This window comes from Myxocyprinus asiaticus, chromosome 31 (genome assembly GCF_019703515.2).
Source record: "Myxocyprinus asiaticus isolate MX2 ecotype Aquarium Trade chromosome 31, UBuf_Myxa_2, whole genome shotgun sequence".
NCBI lineage: Eukaryota > Metazoa > Chordata > Actinopteri > Cypriniformes > Catostomidae > Myxocyprinus > Myxocyprinus asiaticus.
Window position 1 is genome coordinate 34,029,748 of NC_059374.1, and position 22,102 is coordinate 34,051,849.

Genomic DNA, 22,102 nt, shown 5'->3' on the forward strand with positions numbered 1-22,102 from the left:
AAGCAAATTTTTTCACAAATATTCTGCAAGTATGTTACATTTCAAATTATAAAAAAAAAAGAAAAAAAAATATGGGTGTTTTTTTAACTTAGGAAAATTTTGCACTGTGGAATTCTCATTAAACATATATACACTCTTAATAGTTTTCATTATTTGTCTACTAACAATGTCCAACAATGTATGTACGTGTATCATATGGGATTAAAGTCATTTTTGTCATCCAAGTATAATTTAATATTTAACATTTATGTATCCTAAATACTTTTTGCTTAATTTGACTTTCCCTACACTTAACTGTCCTATAAATAAAGGCAAAAAAGCATGCTTTTATTGACATTTTTGTTGACTTGTCTAACTGTTAAAGTAAATGATCAGGTGCAAAATTATTTGATGTGGTGGAAATTATGCTACAGTCTTAATTTTTGAAAAATCTATAGAAATAATTTTCACACTATACATTTTGAAATGGTTTATGTTAATTTCACTCTTTGTTGAGATTATAATAGTTACAAACTTGTACTCATTTTTATTTTTATATTGGATTTTCAGAGTTTAATATTGAAATCTGGTCCTATAATAGTAAAAATCTATACATAAGGCATTTGAAGAGTAGCAAAAATAAATTATAACATTCTGGTAAAAAGTTACCAAGTCAGTTGAAAAATCCCGAAGTTGAATAAACACCCACATATCGATTTCAAAATGGAGACAAAAGGGATTTGGACTCCTTCTGGTTGTCAAATTATGTGAAACATGTTTATAGTTACCGTGATGAACTACACCTGTGGTTACTCTTGAAAGGAACTGACTTTATACATGCTATTGAAATCATCTTCACACCAGCTGCTTAACAGCCAAGGCAAAATTGACTAGGAAAAGTAAAGGTAGTTCTGAGAAAAGCTCTAGCATCATTTGTTTGCAGATTCTACTTGGTTTGATATTTGTTCCATTCCTGCATGTTCTAATGGCAGGTTAAGCATTAACTCTTTCCCATAATTGATTCCACAAACAATTTATATAATATTTAATGAAACAGCAAACAAGCTAGCTAGGTGACCTGCAGGGATTCTCTGACATTTGCGAGATATCTGCAGGCAGTGCTGGGTGTGTCAGAGCGGGAGGAGCGAGCACTGAGAGCTTCCTCTATATCCAAGTTTAGTTGATCTAATCTCCGTATTAGCTGGGTCATGGATTCAGACCATGGAGACAGGACCTGGGTAGACTCCTGTGTAAAGAGAGAAGAAATAGAACATCTCAGACAAACATTACCTTGATTAGACAGAGTTATTACATTAGACTTGCTTATTTAGTCAAGGGTCTGTGTTTTCCCTTGATTTACAGAGCCAAAAATAACCAACCGACCACTTGGTGGGCCAGCACTGATTTCACACTCTGATATTCTTGTTACTCTAAGCTTTCAAAGTCAGACTGAACTATACTCAACACAAAATAATCCACTACCTTTACAGTACAGAATCATGATTTGTGTGCTTTCCCATATTGTTGCTCAAAGGCTACTCTTACCACCAACAAGACCAGCACAAAACCAGCATAAACCAGCCTGGTATTTTCAGCAGGAGAGAAATACAAATAAAAACAAACAACTGTTGACATACAGCAAGAGTATAGAGCTATAATATTAATGTGAAACGCATAACTCATAATTTGTTCTGTTTGAGTTCATACTGTGATCTCTTAAAGATTTGATTGAGAGTTTTGATTGCAGACTTTGGTATCTTGTCAAATCAAAACACAGGTTGTGACATTGTTGACTAACTTTTCTGTTTAAAACTCTTGAGACGCAGGCAGTGTTGGGGAGTAACTAACTAAAAGTTGTGATGCTACTAAGTACATTTTTCAATAGCATGTGTGTATGTTTTGCATTTTGGATGTGTTATGGTCTCACCCATTCATTTCTGTCTGTGTGCGTTCTGCGTTGTGGCTGAATTATTAATTTTATTTGGCAAATTCCCCAAAAAATTGCTCTGTGTTATAGTGTCACCCATTCATTCTCTGTGTGTGTGTGTGTGTGTGTGTGTGTGTGTGTGCAAATGTGTTTTGCATTGTGGATGTGTTATAGTCTTACCCCTTCACTTCTGTCTGTGTGCATTCTGCATTGTCGCTGAATTATTGATTTTATATGATAAATTCCCCCAAAAAATTGCTTTGTGTTAAGTCTTGCCCATTCATTTCCTATGGATGGTCAAATCTGACTGTGAACAACACAAGTATCGCATTTTTTTGTCACGCGACCTAAACTCATCGAATCCAGTACGATTTTTTTTTTTGGTGTGTGTTCAAATGGCAAATGTAGGAAACATATCCAAGCCTCGAGCTACTCAGATGAAGTACAGTATACCATTTTTATTAAATAAACAAAATTAATTTCAGTCAAAAATGACTGAAAAGTGCACAAGGTTAAGTGAATCGGTTCTTTCGGGCAGTAACAATAAACAATTCACTTATTTGTTATGATTGGAACTCTGATTCATTTTAGTGAGTAAGTAAATTTTATTTATATAGCACCTCTCAAGAACAGATGTCACAAAGTGCTTCACAAAAAAAACAAAACTAAACAGCAAATAAGAAACAGAGAAACAGACATAAATACAGACAACCAGATAAAAACATGAGGCAAAACAAAAACAAACAAAACAAACAAATTTAAACAAAAGCAATTCTAAACAAGTAGGTCTTAAGCTGCTTTTTAAACATATCCACAGTGTCCCCAGATCTTAAGTCCAATGGGAGAGAGTTCCAAAGTTTTGGAGCTACAACCTCAAAGGCACAGTCTCCTTTTGTCTTGAGCCTGGAGCGAGGAACAACCAACATACCCAATTTGATAGGGAGCCAGTGTAAAGAAATAAGAATTGGTGTTACACAAGACCTTCTAGATGACTTGGTCAGAAGCTTGGCAGCAGCATTTTGGACCACTTGTAATCGGTTCAGGGATGTATTGCTAAGACAGGTGAAAAGGAAATTGCAACAGTCAAGGTGGGAGGAAATAAACACATGTACAAATATTGCTCGAGTTTAGCAATATTCCTCAGCTGGTAGAAACACGAGCGAACCATACAATTTACATGATGGTCAAAGCCTGGCTCATAGAGACACCTAAATTACAAGGGGTAGGTTAAAACAGAAGATGATAAAAAGTCAAGACTTTCCATCACTTTTGGGACAGTGCCATCAGGGGCAGAAATAAGAACTTCTGTTTTCTCAGTATTTAGCTGTAGAAAATTATCTGCCATCATATCTTTTATAGAGTTAAGGCAATTCAAAAGAACATACAGTTATGAAACATTTCGAGGCTTAAATGAAATGTATAACTAAATATCATCTGTATAACAATGGTAAGATATACCTTTATAATTTCTTATTATTTGTCCAAGAGGAAGCAAGTATAATCCAAACAACATCGGGCCCAGGACAGAACCTTGAGGAACACCACAGGACAGAAATTCAGTTGATGAGGCATAATTATGAACAGTAACCGAGAAAGTCCTGTCTGATAAATATGAAGAGAACCACTCCAAGGCTGTTCCAGAGATACCCACCCACTGCCTGAACCTCTCAACTAATACACCATGATCCACAGTATCAAAAGCAGCACTGAGATCTAGCAGTACCAATACAGAACATTCTCCTGCATCTCCTGCAGCACCCTGCAGATCATTTGAGACTCTGAGAAGAGCAGTTTCTGCTGAATGCATCCGAAGGAAACCAGACTGAAACTTAATTGAAAACGTTGTGTTCATCCAAGACAGCTGTAAGCTGCTTAGCAATCACTTTTTCTAAGACCTTAGCTATAAAAGGTAACTTAGAAATATGCTTGTAGTTCTGGGGCAAGGATGGGTCAAGATTTGTTTGTTTTTTTGAGAAGTGGTTGAACAGCAGCTTTTTAAAAATAGGATGAGACATGACCAGATGTCAACGAGTTATTAATTATAGAGAGCACACAAGGACCAGTGGAATCAATAAAATTTTTAAACAAGTCAGATTGTTCGGACTGTTCATGTTAATAAAGTAGTTCACATAAATTATTCACTGATTCACTGAGCCCCTGAGCAACCTTAATGGAATCCTTGCCTTCTTTTTTTGAAGCAAAATATTCAGTTTGCTGCTGTTTATCACTGTATTTCGACTGAGTTATACAAAAAAAAATATTTTCCAGTTTTAGTATAAATTTATATATGTTTTATATGTAGTCTTCACTTGTTCTCCATTTAACCTATGGACAATAGGACAATGATCTCCATTTGGTTGTCCTGAAGACTCTTTTCCTCTTTTGTTTGTCAGAATGTGTTGTGTGTCTGACGTTAGCCTACCCTGAGCAGTAAATGTGCAAGCACAACACACAATTCTGAGCAATACTAGCAAACAACACCACTGATATTGTGGGCCAAACATAGTCTTGGTATTCCTCTCCTTTCTCCCCTGTTCTACTTTCACTATTCCCTGACACCACTGTCAAAAGTATAAATAGACTATCCTGTCCAGCACAGACACATTACTTGTGCTTGGGAAGCCAAGGGTTCCTGAGCTATAAATTACCTACATCACTCACCAGGCTATAAATCAACAGGGTTGCCCCTTAACCAACAGGAAATGGAGGGGCCAGAGGAGGAGGAGGGCAAAGATGAACCGTGAGGAAGATTTAACAGTAACATCCTGGTGCAGAAGACACAGCAGGCGGAAATATTTGAATCTTTGCAGGGATTTGTTTTAAAGGAAATACTTTCTTTTGTGGAAAACAAAAGAACACTCTTTTAGCAGCCAATCATTTTGATGACAAGCTTTGTGGCCGGCGTTTAAGAATACCCAGAGCAACATTTCAGATGCATTTTTTCTCCAATATCCAAATATTTTCATATAAATACGTGGATGGAACCCCAGCTATTGAGTTGAACGTGTGACCGAAACAGTCTGATTTATGAACAAATTATTCAGATTGGTTTTATAAACTGGATGAACCGATTCATTCAAAATATGTGACTCAAAAGAACGGTTCAATCATGAATCAAACATCACTTCTCTTATGAATGCATCGAGCTACGTCAGATGTCAAGATTTTTAATGAATTAAATTACAAATTACATTTTGGTATATTAATCATACAAAACAATCATACAAATTCCACAGTCTCTAATGTATCCTTTTGTAAGCTTGAAAGTCTCAGTCTGCATTTATTGTAATGGCGCAATCAATACAGTCCCTTAACATTTCTATTTTTGTGTTCCATCAAAGAAAGCAAATCATACAGGCTTGGAACAACATGAAGGTGAATAAATAATGCCATAATTTTCATTTTTGTTAACCAGCCCTTTAAAGGCAAGTTTGAAGTTCTGATAATTTCTTTGAATGAGCCACACTGTAAAAAGTGAACATATGCAGTTGTTGCTTGAAGGAGCTTTTTTTTTCTTTGGGAACACAACTCAAGGTGATCGACAGGGAAATTAAAATGACTAAAATTAAATTCAGAAACTAGTCTGATTTTACGGATCTAATTTAATTCTGCACTGACACGAGATCAGTTAGAGCCTGCATTAAACACTAATGGACCTTTTTCACACTCCAGGTTTTTGAACGTGGAAGTAAAGGTTTGCAGGGTAAACGTCGACAGCGGTGAATGGGAGAACACAGCAGATATTATTTTCACTTACCCATTTGCTCTGAGACCAAAAGAAAAATATGGCAGGTGCTTTTATCATATAATATTCAGATTTGACTATCTATAATTACGTTTTGACTAGTCAAAACTCCAATTTCAGATATCTGTTGTGCATTTTTGTCTAGTAGTAATTCACATTTGAGAAATCTACAATGCATTTCTGACTACTCATAATTTACATTGAAGATATCTGCAATGCATTTTTGACTAGTCATAATTAACATTTAAGATATCTGCAACTGACCAACTTTGACCAGTCATTTGTTTCCATAGGATTGCACTGAAAACTATTTTCAGATATCTAGGCCTACAATAGAGTTTTTCCCTAGTAGAAATTGTAATAACAGATATCTACAATTGATTTATTACTAGTACAATTATAGTTTAAGATATCTCTAAGTTGTTAATAGTAATAAAATCAATTGTAGATATCTGTAATTGAATTATGACTAGTCAGAACTTAAAGATATCTTTAATATGGTTTTGACTAGTCATAATTCAATTCCAGATATCTACAATTCTGCATCTTTAAAGATATCCTAATTAATTTTTTTGATATCTGAAACTAAGACATGACTAGGCAAAATATAGCTGTAGATATCTTGAATTGGATTTATGACTAGTTAATTTTTAATAGGAGATATTTTTCATTTGAATTATTACTAGTCAATTTTCATAAAAGATTTGTATTTATGGATAACTCAAATTGATTACAGACCAGGAATATCTTTATCTGGAGATACAGTTGAAGTCAGAAGTTTACATACACTTAGGTTGAAGTCATTAAAACTCATTTTTGAACCACTCCACGAATTTCATATTAGCAAACTATAGTTTTGGCAAGTCGTTTAGGACATCTACTTTGTGCATGATGAGTAATTTTTCCAACAATTGTTTACAGACAGATTGTTTCACTTTTAATTGACTATATCACAATTCTAGTGTGTCAGAAGTTTATGTACACTAAGTTAACTGTGCCTTTAAGCAGCTTGGAAAATTCCAGAAAATGATCTCAAGCCTTTAGTCAATTAGCCGATTAGCTTCTGATAGGCTAATTGGCTAAATGGAGTCAATTGGATGTGTACCTGTGGATGTATTTTAAGGCCTACCTTCAAACTCAGTGCCTCTTCGTTTGACATCATGGGAAAATCAAAAGAAATTAGCCAAGACCTCAGAAAAAAAAATTGTGGACCTCTACAAGTCTGGTTAATCCTTGGGAGCAATTTCCAAATGCCTGAAGGTACCACATTCATCTGTACAAACAATAGTACGCAAGTATAAACATCATGGGACCACGCAGCCATTATACTGCTCAGGAAGGAGATGCATTCTGTCTCCTAGAGATGAGATGTAGTTTGGTGCGAAAAGTGCAAATCAATCCCAGAACAACAGCAAAAGACCTTGTGAAGATGCTGGAGGAAACAGGTAGACAAGTATCTATATCCACAGTAAAACGAGTCCTATATTGACATAACCTGAAAGGCTGCTCAGCAAGAAGAATCCACTGCTCCAAAACTGCCATAAAAAAAGTCAGACTACAGTTTGCAAGTGAACATGGGGACAAAGATCTTACTTTTTAGATAAATGTCCTCTGGTCTGATGAAACAAAAATGTAACTGTTTGGCCATAATTACCAATGTTATGTTTGGAGGAAAAACAGTGAGGCTTGCAAGCCAAAGAACACAATCCCAACCATGAAGCATGGGGGTGGCAGCATCATGCTGTGGGGGTGCTTTGCTGCAGGAGGGATTGGTGGACTTCACAAAATAGATGGCATCATGAGGAAAGAAAATTATGTGGATATATTAAAGCAACATCTCAAGACATCAACCAGGAAGTTAAAGCTTGGTTGCAAATGGGTCTTCCAAATGGACAATGACCCCAAGCATACCTCCAAAGTTGTGGAAAAATGGCTTAAGGACAACAAAGTCAAGGTATTGGAGTGGCCATCACAAAGCCCTGACCTCAATCCGATAGAAAATTTGTGGGAAGAACTGAAAAAGTGTGTGCGAGCAAGGAGGCCTACAAACCTGACACAGTTACACCAGTTCTGTCTGGAGGAATGGGCCAAAATTCCAGCAACTTGAAGAGGTGTTACACACTGCCATCAAGTGGGCTTTAACGCTATTTGCAAATAATACACAAGCATGTTTAATATACTAATTAAATAAATGTATTTTAATTGTTAGTACCATTAATTAATATAGGCTATATATTAATTCAGAATACAGAAGTTATAGTAACTAGGAAATTCACCGCTGCGTAATAGCAGTTATGATTGATTATTTAAATTGTTGAATGAGGCTTCTCTCTTTTCAATTGACTGTAAATTTTAACTGTGTTTAAAAATTTTAACAGATTAAAAAACATGGGCGCCTTGATTCTGAAGCATTAAACCACTACATCATGAATTTATTTGCCCAATTTCAATTTTTATAGATTGCATAATAATACATTCAAAAGACTCATTTGTGGTTGTCTGTCTTTTTGACAAAAAAAAAATTTTCAGTGCAGAGGCAAAGAGCTTTCTGCCCATCATGACTCCCTCTCATCTATACACAATGATGCTACTGATGACCATCACGCCAGAATGTTTGGCAGAAGAGATTCAGGTTTTATGCTGAGGATCCGAGACAAGGTCCGGCCATTTCAGCGGGTAGTTCAGCGTTGTGGCAGGAGGGAAACTCTCGTTCCCTCCATCAGGGAACAGAGGTTACGCAAGTAACCAGGACGTTCCCTATCTGTCACTCACTCGACATTGTGTTGATGTAGTGACACTAGTGGTCCCTATACGAAACGCCACAACTGGCTGAACTGTATTACGTGAACTGGCGGTGTCTGACGGGCAGACCACTGTGTGAGCCAGCACACCAGGTTGACACGTAACCGAGGAAAGAGATGCTCTGAACCGGGAGGAGCTTGCTCTTTTCCCAGTTGACCCGAAGCCCTAGTCGGCTGAGGTGTGAGAGCACCAAGTCCCTGTGTGCACACAACATGTCCCGAGAGTGAGCTAGGATTAGCCAGTCGTCGAGATAGTTGACAATGCGAATGCCCACCTCCCTTAACGGGGCAAGGGCTGCCTCTGTGACCTTCGTGAAGATGCGAGGAGACAGGGACAGGCCGAAAGGGAGGACCTTGTACTGATACGCCTGACCCTCGAATGCAAACCGCAGGAAGGGTCTGTGTTGAGGAAGGATCGAGAGGCGTCCTTCAGGTCTACCGCCGCAAACCAATCTTGATGCCGGACGCTCACCGGCATCACGAATGCGTTTTTGCATCAGCATCTTGAACGGGAGTCTGTGTAAGGCCCGGTTCAGTACTTGCAGGTCCAAGATTGGCCACAACCCACCGCCTTTTTTCGGTACGATGAAGTAGTGGCTGTAAAACCCCTTCTTCATCTCGGCCGGAGGGACAGGTTCTATCGCGCCCTTACGTAGGAGGGTAGCAATCTCCGCGCGCAAGCTAGCAGCATTTTCGTCCTTGACCAAGGTGAAGTGGATACTGCTGAACCTGGGTGGGCGCCTGGCGAACTGAATTGCTTAGCCGAGTCGGACGGTCCGGATCAGCCATCGCGACAGCCACACATCCAAGTTCCGCGCAAGGGGGACCAAGGGGACAAAATCATTGGACATACCGGCAGGTGGGGCCTCGCGGCAGGGCGGAGCTCGAGGTGCCACACCACGTCGTGGCCGTGCTGAGTCTAGGGACATCGAAGCACTTACCTGGCTCCTTGTGACCACCCCCGGAACAGCCTGGGATGGGGAGGAAGAGGCCTGTCCTCGTAACCCGTGGAGACTGCCACATCGGGGGTGGCTGTGTACCACATCTGGGCGCTCAGGGGCAGGAGGACCACCGCTGGAGCGCCAATCCTGCAAGGAAAAACCCGTGGATGGTAGTCGTGATGACGGCCGTGCACACCGGGTATGTGACCCAGGGAAGAAGGAAACCGCTCTTTTGCTGAACTGTTGGATACCACAGCCACTTGGGCATGCGGTGAAATCAAACAAAAAGGCAACAAAAGATTCTCCACCCGGCCCTCCACCGGGGATGGAGTGGTCTTCTTACCAGCTCCAGGTGAGTAGGTTTCTTCATCCCTGGGTCGCCCGTCTTAGGGGCGCTTTGATGACCTCCATGGGTTCTTAGCAGCAGGTGGTGGTGCTCTGCGGGCATAGGTGCACCGCAAGCACCTTATCCACCCGGGGAATCGCCGAATAACCTCTGGCCGCCCGCCATTGAGTGTAGTGAGGGCGGGGGAGCTGCAGAATCGAGGCTGGGCAGTAAAAGGTTCCGCCCACGATTTCGTCAGCTCCTCGTGCACTTCCGGGAAGAAGGGCATTGGAGCGGGGCATGGCTGCTTTGAGCGGCACCGCGAGCGCAGGAACCAATCATAGAGCCGCGAGGGTTCAGGGGAGAGTGGAGGGTTCCACTCTAACCCGACGCTTGCGGCTGCCCGGGAAAGCATGTCTGTCATTTTTGCATCAGCCTGTGACCGGGCAATCGTCCCCAAGGGGGGGAGCCCAGCTGAGGCTTCTGCGTCCGATTGGACAAGCCCGCTCTCCAATGCTGCGCTTGAGAGCTCATCTCTTCACGGGCTCCGAACAAGAGGCCAGACTCGCCGTGAGACGAGCCGGCGGACTCATCCGGAAGCCCGACTTACGAAAGGAAACAGCGACCGCAACGTTGCCATGGTCATGTTCTCGCAGTGAGAACATGAACCATCCACGAACGCTGCCTCCATGTGGGTCGCGCCCAGACACAAAAGACAGCGATCATGACCATCCCAAGTTGAGAGATAACGACCGCAACCAGGAATAACACACATTCGGAAAGGCATCTTTAAAAAGACGCGTCTTTAAAAAGACTTTCCGTGTGTGCCGCTCTTTTAGAGAAATATACTCTTTTAGAGAAGTAAACTCTTCAGAAAATATACTCTCTTTTTTCTGCCGAAGCGCCCAGGGGCATTCTCTGCAGTGCACCAGTGCAGAGGAGGGAGAAGCCACTGAAATGCGGCGTCAGATCCAGCAGAGGTGAATGAACAGTAGTAGTTCAGCTCAGTGAGCATGACCGTTCGGCTCCGAAGAGAAAATCTGAATGAGTGGTTGCATACCAGCTCCTTTTATACCCGTATGTCCAGGGGAGTGGCATGCAAATATCACTCGCCCATTTTCATTGGCCTTTTATCAAAGACCAGAGGTGTCTCTGGCTCCCAAGAGTGACCCCTAGTGTCACTACATCGACACAACGTCGAGTGAGTGACAGATAGGGAACTGAATCTATGCTGAACAATACTGACACTCATGCTTATGTGACGATAAGAATATGAGGGTGTGTTTGGCTCAACTTCACTGTTTTCCCTGGTTATCTATGGTATGAATTGTATGAGACTGTTAACCAAGCATGATATGGAACAAGCTATTGTGTTTATATATAAGTCCACATGGTACCTCTTTAAAGGCCAATAAACTTGTGATGGAGAGGCTATAGTTTACCAAACAATCAGGTCAGGGATAGGGTTAGGACAAAGACGCAAATCATCCATGACTTCAACACTAAAATGGATCCTTCAGTAATGGAAGGCTAATTTCACGGCTAAACAGACATTTGCTTTGACAGAAGACAGGAAGGACACCAGATGCTACATTCCTTGAAAACTGAAGCTATTATAGCTCCACAAGAAGGCTTTTCTTTATATTGACTTTACAGGCATTTAGAAAACGCAACAAGATCTAAAAAAAAAAAATTAAAAAAAAGAGCTATGCTTTAACACATCTCAAAAGGCCTATTAAACATCTTACCGAGAAAAACAACATATGCCCTCACCTCTGTACTGCTGCTCTCCTCCTCGGACTCATAACTGCTGGCGCTGGTTGGTGGGAGGCTGGTGGTGGAACTTCCTTCTTCACTGGTTCCTTTCCTCATTTGCTTGTCCCAACCACCACTCCTCTGTCGACTGGAGCCTGGAAGAAGCTCCTTAGATTTGGTAACCTTAGGGAATACCTCATCACCATCATCATGGAAGACCACATCACGACCCTCATCATCAGAAGATGTTTGAGAAACATCTGAACTCTCATTGGCCTGGGCACTCTGGATCAGACCTGAAAGGCAGTCGTAGTCTGCAAAGGTGATGGAGCTGGGCTTGTGTTTGATGATTCGGGGAAGATCTGGCCCCCTAGAAATGGGCAAAGGAGCTGATTTAGGGTGCACAAGGTGGGAGGGGCTTCTGGGAGAGGATGCAAATGTGTAGGTTGAGTCAGAATTGGATCTGATTGTTAAAACAGAGGAGGTATAGGAAGTTTTGGATGTGTCCATGTCATGGCTGTTAGCCATTGGACTAGTACTCAACATATGTTTACCCAATGTCTCATTGTCCTGTGCATGATAACTGCCATTCAGCTCAGGTTTTGTGCTTGATATCCAAGCAGAAGTGCTTTGATCTTCAATGTATTCATTTGTCACCATTGTTTCAAGGATATATTCTTTTGTAAGTGTGTTCAAAATAAAACAAGGTCCATCCTTGTTAACTTGTAGAACATAGCTTTGTCTATTTTGCCGATTATCTGGTGCAGTTTGATTGAACTTCTTGGCTAAACTTTTGCCTACTTTCTGGTCATTGATACTTCCATTCTTCAGCTCAAACTGTGTTTGGGCAACCACATTTCCATCTATAATAGATTCAAGACCTACTGAATGGCGATCTCTCTTTAAGGAACTATCTAGTAAGTTTGGACTTCCATCCACCCTTGAGTCTGCCATTGAAAGCTCTACAGAGAAAGTAATTCTTGGGGACTCCTGCGACACTGATGACAGCTGTTCTTTTAAAGTCATCATGGGTCGATTGTCCATATTTCAATCTACAGTTTAAAACTAGCCATAAGGAATATCCAGAGAAGTCTTCATCTGAAGCCAGAAACTGCCATGATTGACATGTTTCACCATTTGGACTGGATTAGTTCCTCAGCGCAAATAAGCACTTTGATCCAATCATCCTGGAAAAAAACAACAAATTGTAATATGTTTGTGCCAGAGTTAAATTGACATTCATTCATTTAGCATAGTTAAACTTGGACAGCATCTTGGAAACACTCCTGGGCAGCTATTTTCTAGAGATACAAGCGGCATAAAAGTAAATGGGGAAGGACCAAATTTCCAGAATGGTGGGTTAAGATTACGATCAAAGAACATTATTCAAATCAGTAGTAAAAGCAGACAATAATGGTCTCATAAATTATGCTCAGACTACGCTAAAAACACTATTTTTAAAGCTGGTCCAGAAAATGTGCATACGCGGTCCCAAGTTGACTGACATGTGATGTGTGTATCAAAAAGGTGATTGGCTCTTTTACCTGTAAGGCGGGACTTCCTATTCTACATCGGCCCTATTGGGCGTTCCAATTTCTCCCATTGATTTTAATACAAGTGCTCTGTCTCTGAAATAATGTCTAAATAATCTCTGTCCTAGTTACTTTTTCTAATACATCTTTTTCCAAAAGCTTTTCTGATTACTTTCCAAAGTTGTCACTTATGCTTAAAGTTAATATGCCAACATATTGTTATTCTACAGACTTGGGTTAGGGTTTTTTTAATCCTTAAACCAAGACCAAAATTTCTGACTGTAACTCGTCCTAGGGCATCCACCAACCTTAGCACAGACCTTCAGATTGTTCTGACTCAGTTTGCTATGTCTTTCCTAACTGCATACTAACACTTTTCCAGTAGTGGGAAATCAAAAATCCCATAGACATACATTGACAGAATGTTCAATGGACCAAGACTATTCAAGCGTCAACTGTCCAAAAATTTAAACGGAAACAAACACACAAAAAACCTATAATCAATCCATCCATCCATCCTACCATCAGACAAGTCTTTTTTTTTTTTTTTTTTTTTGGACAAACTTTACCGATCTAGTTGAACATGTGCAATCTTTAATGATTCCTTCTGCTATCAATACCTCTTAGCTACTTCGATGAAGACACATCTGAGCATTGCTTCATATGGAATGGAAAAGCCCAAGTATTATTCTGAAAAGACACTTTAATGAGTTTGCTTTAAATGTCATGTTCTCTGCTGTGGTAACTGACTGCATGCCACATATGCTGTAGATACATCTATGCATTACTTGGTATTAAATTTGATGGAAAAGCACAAGTATTTTATGGAAAATTCAAACTATTAGAGCAGAAGGTTACTTAAGCATTCTTTTGTTGTTTTGTAATGGTTTTACCTCATTGGAGGCAGCAAGTGTATGCAGTACAGTGCAGGGAAAAAAGGAATAAAATTGTTTGAGGGAATAACTGGAAATCTCACAGAGACACAGTGAGAATATCAAGGAATCTCACAGAGACAAAATGTGGAGAAAGAATATCTTAAAGAGATACAATGTGAATCAAGAGGGAATCTCACAGGAGCAGTCAAGGAATAAGGGAAATTCATAGAGCCATGATTGAAATGACAAGGAATCTCACAGAGGCAGAGAGGGTTATAAGAGGCAAACAGGGTAGGGAATCTTGCACAGGCAGAGGAGGGAATAACAGGGGATCTGAGGGGACTGAACATCTGGCTCAGGCTGAGAGCGTTCAAGTCTGGATCTGTTGCAGGCATGACGGTAGTGACATCAGTGCAATGAGGAGTCCGGCTCTTCTCTCGCCACTGGCTGATTTACAATGTATCCATCCATTCATTAGAGTGCCTAAATGTCCCAGACCAGGCTGTGGTTAGCAACCCTGCTAACCCCCTCATTACCCCCTCCAGTTCACAAAAAAACACATTATACTAAAGGAGCTTTCTGGTTGGTGGAGAAGGAAATAGCATTCCTTTCTGACACATTTGTTGGAGAACATCATATAGATAGCTAAACTGAAAATACAAAAGTTGTTCTTGGCAGGATGTTTCTATTAAGAGACTTATAGCATGAAATCATGGCACTAAATAATGTAATGTTGTTGTGTTAGCTTGAGAAGGGATTGGTTTGTTTTGTCATATTTATCAAAATATTATAAAGTCAAACCCCTTACCCAAACCCTAAACCAAACCATGATTTTAACAGGAAAATCAATGTTGTGTACCACAGAAAAAGAGAAACATTGGGGTTTTGAAAGAGTGTTCTTACGATTTTTTGTAAATTCAACCCCTAACGCTAATTTTAACCTAACCATAATTTTAATAGGAAAATAATACTTTTGAGGAGCACGAAAGAAATAAAACATCAGGGTCTGGAACAAGATGAAGAAAACGTATTAAAGGGAAGCGTTATTGACATGCATCAGTCATTTGTATTGCATAAATAAATATGGACTGAGTAACCAAATTTGTTCAATGACATTTCCTTTTTTTTTTTTAAATAAAGTGGTGGCGGGGTTGGGGAGTAACAGAATACATGCAACAGGATTAAGTATTTAAAATCAAAATATTAGTAACTGTATTCCACTGCAGTTACAATTTAAATCATCGGTAATCTGAATAGTTACATTAGAAAAGTATTTATTACTAAAGAGATTACTTTGCATTTTATCACTATTTGTTTCATTTAATATTTAGTCTATTTAGTGGGAAAACATGTATCCAATAAAATGTGATCTGTGGAGCATTTGAACAGCGGTGAAACAATTTTTGTGATATGTTACATTCATACGCGCTGACTGAGTGCGCCTTCACACTGTTATAAGTGAAAAGGTGGATATGATGGTAAATTGTCCAGTGAACGTTTAGCTTTATGCAATGCTAAAATGCAATTAGATCATATACTAATATATATATATATATATATATATATATATATATATATATTTATTTTTTTTTTTTTTTTTCTCCTTTCTCTCTAGGAAGACCTTTGATATTAGGGCAAATATGTACTGCAAAAAAACCTATTCTTTATGAGAATTGTTGTAATTTGTTCCTGTAAAAATATCTAAAAATCCTTAAACCAATGTTAAAATTTACTTTATCTTGTTTTAGAAGCAACATTGCCTAAGATATTTAGGCTTTTTTCAGAGTATATATTTTTAATGTGTATTTTGTCTTACTGTACTGGTAGACTTTTCACTTGTTAATTACTTGTTTATAGTCAAAACAAGTAAAAAAAATTTTTAAAAAAAGTCAGTGCTGAAGACATAATCCAAAGTATTTAGATTACATTACTGACCTTGAGTAATCTAATGGAATGTTACAAATTACATTTTACAGGATGTATTCTGTAATCTGTAGTGGAGTACATTTCAAAAGTAACTCTCCCAATCCTGAGTGGTGGATAGGAGGCTAGCTAAAATTTGTTGCATTTATTGTATCAATTTTAAATTGTTTAAGTGGTTAGTCTCTATGGGGATAAGTCATAAATTTTCGTACAAGCCAAGTCGTGTTATATCTTACGATTTTGCCATCTCGTATGAATTATTATTAAGGCCTTTTTGTACTCAAGATCAAGACTATAGGTTAAAATTTATATGACTGTGTAAGAGAATAAGTGTTTATACAATACCTAGTGTATTTTGGTGAAATGACTGGTCACCATTTCTTTAAAGTTTACCATTTTTGGCTGTTTTACTATTTACTTAGGCTAAATAGTCCTTCAGGGTGTGACAAATGGATTTTTAAAAATACAAATATATCATTGCAGGCTTTCAATTAAAATTAGGTTATAAAAAACATTGTAACAACTGTTCACAAATTAGTTGTTTAAAATACAGTAGTTTTAACAAACAAAAAAAGTATACAGCATGTCACTCTGTAGAACACAGCTGTCACTGGTTGCAAATTCATGTCATTTACCTAAATATAAAGTTCAAATATCAATATCACCCATCCTCAGCCGCTCCTCCGCTTCCCCTTGCAGACGGCAGCGGCCCCTCCGCTTCACCTTACGGACGGCAGCGGCCCCGCCGGCTCCCCAGCGGGGAATCAACAATCAACAAAACTTTAATGAGACACCAACATAAACTGAAAACAGCAACACACACACACACACACACACACACACACACACACACACACACGCACACACACACACACACACACACGTGTCTCTCTCTCTCTGTCCCTGGCGTCCCCGGCTCTTCCCTTATCTCCCTCCTGCTGATTAGGCAACTCAGCAACGGGCGTGCATCCTCACAGCCCAACCATGCCCTCCTCCTCATCACGTGGTCATCAACAGATGGAAAAGTGAATTATCCAGTGCACTCCCAAGCATGCATAGAAAATCAGAGGTCTCTCTCTGTGCTGTATCTGTGGTGCTGAATGTGAGGAGGGGGCCAGCTGGCAGCCTTGACTGTGGCCTTCTCTGATTAAAACATGTTGCCTTCTCACTCCCTCTCTCTCTCTCTCACAAGCAAACATGGTCCAGTTTCATCAAGACACAGGAAAACACACACCTGTTTTAGAGGCTAAGAACAGTGACCAAACACCACACAAGGCCAGTGACTCAAACACATACAGCTCTGACTTTCCATATGCCATTGCTTTCGGACTATGACCACACAAACAAACAAGCTAAATTTCACATCTATAACAGTTATGAAATATGATACACATTACCTATGCATATCCAAAATTACAGTGCAAACGCAATCTGTAAAGCTAAAACAAAGCTATTACAGACTATAAACTGACTTTAGTAGCATTTGAAATACTTTAATCAGTCAACCAACAGGACAACACTACCATTTCTATAAATGTTGCCATACTAACTACACTAACTTGTAGACCTAGTTCACCCAAAACAATGAAAATTCTGTCATTATTTACTCACCCTCATGTATTTCGAAACCTATTTGATTTTTTTGTCTTCCATGGAGCACTAAAGGAGATATTTATCAGATTGTACTTTTTTTTTTCTTTTTTTTTTTTCTCACCAATGAAGGTTAGGGTAAGATTTAGGGTTAGGTTAGGACTAATTTATATAGTCAAGCTCTAAAAAGGAAAGAAAGGTACAACAAATGAATAAACAAACAACAGCATGTTTTTCAACAAACAACAACTAAAATTTAGGTCTGTTCTATGATATCATATCATATGGGTTTAGTAGACTTAAAATATAGTGAATGAGTCATATGGACTACTTTTATTATTATTTCTGCATTTTTGGAGCTTAGCAGTAAATGACAAATTTTTTTTATTTTGAGGGGGAACTATCCATTATTAGTTTGTCACAAGTACATTTGAATTCAGACAAAAGCATAAAGCAAAAAAAAAAAAAAAAAAAAACATTTTTACCAAATAGGAAACTGTTTGTCTCTTAGTAGAAACAGTATTGCAAGTGTACCCTGATTAGATTTAGTAAGCTCACCTCTTTTCCTTCAGCCCCTTTTTCTATAAAAACCTCAGAGAATGGAGGCCTCCGCATTCCCAGCTGTATAAAAGAGTTGATCCACACAGCCAAAGAGGATTCTGCAGTGTGAATGTTACTCAAGCGTTCTACAAGTTTCTCATTGAGCGCAAAGTGTTGCAATACAAGAAAAGGGATGAGCAGTGTTTTCTTTACACTTTACAGACTGTGAGTGACTGTTAACGTGGCCATTTTCATTCATTTTATAGAGATCGTTATTATTTAATTACAGTGTATACGTTTCAACAGATCTGTAATGGTCTAATAAAAACATACACATGTAAGTTGAAAATAACTCTACCACTCCTGCCATATGTTCCTGATGTAATTTAAGTTTCATATGCATCATTTAGTGTCAAATTTATATTTTAGAGTATTTTCAAATGAAAGTCAAAAGTAGGTAAATGTTTCTAATCTAAATCTAAATGCTGTATATATAACCATAAACATTTATGTATTTCTTGCTAAAATGGTTAGTTGACGCAAATGTCCATGTCATTAACATAATGATTTTAGGCTACAATGTATACAAATATATGTGAAACTTTTTTTTTTTTTTTTTTTTTTTTTTGGTGCTATGACTGGTCACCATTTCTTTTATGATTTTAAACACCTTTTTGTCCTCACTAGTTCATTTCTGGTCCTGCGATGTCCACATATTAATAATTCATAAATAAAATTTGCATTACAGAAGTATGCATAATAATATAAAATAATGATCTAAATACTGTTAAAAATAGTTTTAGATGGAATAAAGCGTGTCACACTGCTAGACATGTCAACGTCCCCAAATACAGATGCTGAAACCATATGGAATGATGCTTAATTTTGTGGCGAGTCCTGATATTTCATATAACATTCAGAAGAAAATTAAACAAGAACATTTACATTTAATTTGGTAGGTGCTTTTATCCAAAGCGATTTGCTGTGCATTCAAGGTGTAAATTTTAGAGGAAAAATTGTTCCCTAAGAATCAAACACTGAAAATTAAAACCAGAATAATTTAAATATCTCCTCTCATGAACCTTTTACCATCAACCACCTGCAGTATAGAGTCTCCAACAGGTCACCACTGAAATATTTGCCCTACAGACTGACATCTGATTATCAAAACACAATGAAGACCATCTCACCTTGGAGAAGTTTAAAATCTGCTGAAAAGTTAAATGGCTGTCATGGTAAACATTAGGTACGCCAAAGTGTCCAAGGTCCCATTAAAACCAAGAAATGCATTTAGATACACCTTTGACTCTGCAAAAGCGTCTCTTTCTCTCCTTTTCGCTGGAGATTCAAGGCAACTCCTTCACAGAGGGAAAGGTGCTGTCATTCCAAATTCCCAAAAATCCCCACAGGCAATGGGAAGCCTCAGCATGCAGTGACTAAGTCATTCAGAGTTAGAGCAGAAGAGGCGGAAGAATGTATAGCTGTTAGAGTGATGGTTTGGGGGAGGAGTTAAGGCAAAAGGGAGAGGGTGAGAGAGAGAGAGGAGGGGGGAATGAGGGAAGAGACACTGTTGTGTAAACAAGGCTCTGCACACAGCATATTTGGATGTAAATAGCCTGCACTGGCTTTAATTGTTCAGAGATCCATGTCTCATTGTATGCTGGTCTTATGGGCTCTGACCCCCAGTCCAATGGGTTGGACACATTCCAAGTGTCCACATGCCAAGGCACACGATTAAACTCAAGGAAAACCATGCGGATACTTGAGAAGATATGTCTTTAAATTGTTAAAGTCAGGTACGTTAACATTTGTTAACGCAATTGTTAACATGAACTAACAATGAACGATACTTTTACAGAATTTAATAATTTTTGTTAATGAAGATTTTCAATTTGGGGTGAACAATTCCTTCAACAGACAGCATTTTTGGATGGTGCTACTTCCTAAGGGGCCATTCAAGCCGAACACATTTAAGCGATAAAAAAATTATAGTAATTAGACAGCCCAACGAATAGAACAGAATCAGGTGTCTCGACACATTTTTTTTTTTAAAGTTGAAATTCTTCATAACGTGAAACGGCATCTAAAAAATGTGGTGCTCCTGCGCAAGATGCTGAATAAACAGTGAGACCTGTCGCAACGGTCAAAGACGTCAATCTAGCTCTATGTTTACAAAAAACAACAACAACAAAAAAAAATCTTGCTGAGTATTTTTGTGTTGTTAGCAAAACATTTTTAAAACAAGATAAATTGATATTTGGTCTTGTTTCATGGAAATCGAACAAGATTTAGTCACGTTAATGCTTATAACAAGAAAAAATTCTTTGCCATTGGGGTAAGAAAAAAACACTTGATTAAAAGGGAAAACAAGTTTATTTTTCTTACCCCATTTGTAAATATTTTTTTCTTGTTATAAGCATAAACCCCACAAAATTTTGTTCGATTTCTTTGAAAACAAGACTTAGCATCGACAGCATTTGTGGCATAATGATGACTAACATAAAAAAACTGACTCGTCCCTCCTTTAAAAAAACAAAATTCTGGGTTACAGTGAAGCATCTACAAAGGAAGTGAATGGGGCCAATTTTGAGTGTTTAAAAAGGCAGAAATGTGAAGCTTATAATTTTATTAAAAAAGGACTTTAATTCTTCTGTTAAAACTTGTATTATTTGAGCTGTAGTTGTTTAAATCATCATTTTTACAGTCATTTTAGGGTTTTAGGGTAACTACGAATTAAAATTTGCTATAACTTTACACAGAAAAGGTTAGTAAGCAAGTTTATCAAACTAAAATCACACATATTGTTTATGTCTTGTGGCTGTACTTTTGAAACGGTGAGTATTTTACAGTTTACTTCCATTGTAGTGCCTCACTATAGACCAGAATTTACCTTTTTTTAAAGGAGAGGTAAGTCAAAATTAATTTTTGTGGTAAATCAATACTATGCCACAAATGCTCTCCATTTAGTTTAACTTGTATTGAACCCAGAATATTTAATACTCCATTAAATGCCATTTTTGTTCTTTCCACTAATACCTGAACAGCGCACACAGGATTGTGGAAAAGCATAGGCAGTGAAGCATACATTTATGCTGCCTTCAAAACGGCTGATTTTCACCAGGCTTAAATTACCTCTGCATTTTACTCTGAGGTTGGGAAACATCCATCGACTTGTTCACTCACCTCTGCTGTCCCAATGCACCAAAGAGGAAAGAACAGTCACAAATCAACACAGATTCCTTCTGACCCCGTTCAGAGAGAGAGAGGGAGGAGGTAGAGAGAAAGAAGGACCCCTTCATTCACAAAATACTCTACTCTGCCTGCAGCCACGGCAGACTATTAGCAATGCTTTCATGTCATTTACTCAAAGACAGAACCCCTTTTGAAACTTTGTCATTTGTGAAAGTGTCCGGCGCAAAAATCACAGTGTGCACAAGAGATTCAAGCTAAAAACTTTAATACAGTCAAACTTTTAAGGGCAAATTGTCTGCCAACATATCCACTGCTTCATCCCATTTACCTTGAATGGAATCATTTTCTTTTTAAATCCCCATTTGATATTATTAGCCATGGTAATAACCCTTACAAATCATTAAAAAAAAACCTAAATGATGAAATAATAAAGATGGACAGAATGGAAGTCAAAGCCAGATCATCGCAGTTGGCACTGCCAAAATTGACTTGGAGACTCTGTAATCTTCAAAGTCCCTTGAGCGAGAAAACAGGGTTCACCACCAGCACAGCAATTGAAAGGAACCAGGCTGAGCGATTGACATTACTGTATGAATGGATGTCTTTATTTGCAGCGGTGGAGCCCAGAAGGTGAGGCAACCCTTCTGTGAGCTATACAGAGTCCAGCTGGATCTCCATGTAGCTCGGCCAAAGAGGCCCTCTTCTGATGTACCTTCTCTAGAAAGCATCCCCTTTTTTTTAATTCTTCATAAGATTTGCGAGACAAGCAGGAAAACTAGGAACTTCCAGTCTGATCGCATGAAAATTAAGTGACTGTAGTGACAATTTTACAAAATATTACATGGTTCCTTACATGTATCGCGGCAGTTTCAAGATGAAAGGTCCACTATGTGGCATTAAACATTAAAGTTTCTCCAAAAACAGATGACGTCTTTAAGCTCTAAGAAGTCTTAAATCAACAAAACCTACCTCCTTAC

At 38.6% G+C, this 22,102-nt stretch overlaps 1 protein-coding gene across 2 annotated transcripts in view; it reads right to left on the reverse strand.

Moving 5' to 3' along the window:
- The window catches only part of LOC127422052 (stAR-related lipid transfer protein 13-like), a 127,435-nt gene extending 108,073 nt beyond the window's left edge, over positions 1-19,362 (reverse strand). The window contains exons 1-3 of one of the 2 annotated variants that reach the window (XM_051665391.1): positions 19,124-19,362; positions 11,492-12,660; positions 1,058-1,225 (exon numbers count right to left, since the gene is read on the reverse strand). In XM_051665391.1, coding sequence (XP_051521351.1) covers positions 1,058-1,225; positions 11,492-12,517 — 1,194 coding nt within the window. In that variant the 5' untranslated portion in view covers positions 12,518-12,660; positions 19,124-19,362. Of the gene's footprint in view, positions 1-1,057; positions 1,226-11,491; positions 12,661-17,951; positions 18,042-19,123 lie in introns of those variants that run through there. The other variant, XM_051665392.1, reaches the window with a different exon arrangement.
- Between the last annotated feature and the right edge of the window lie 2,740 nt (positions 19,363-22,102).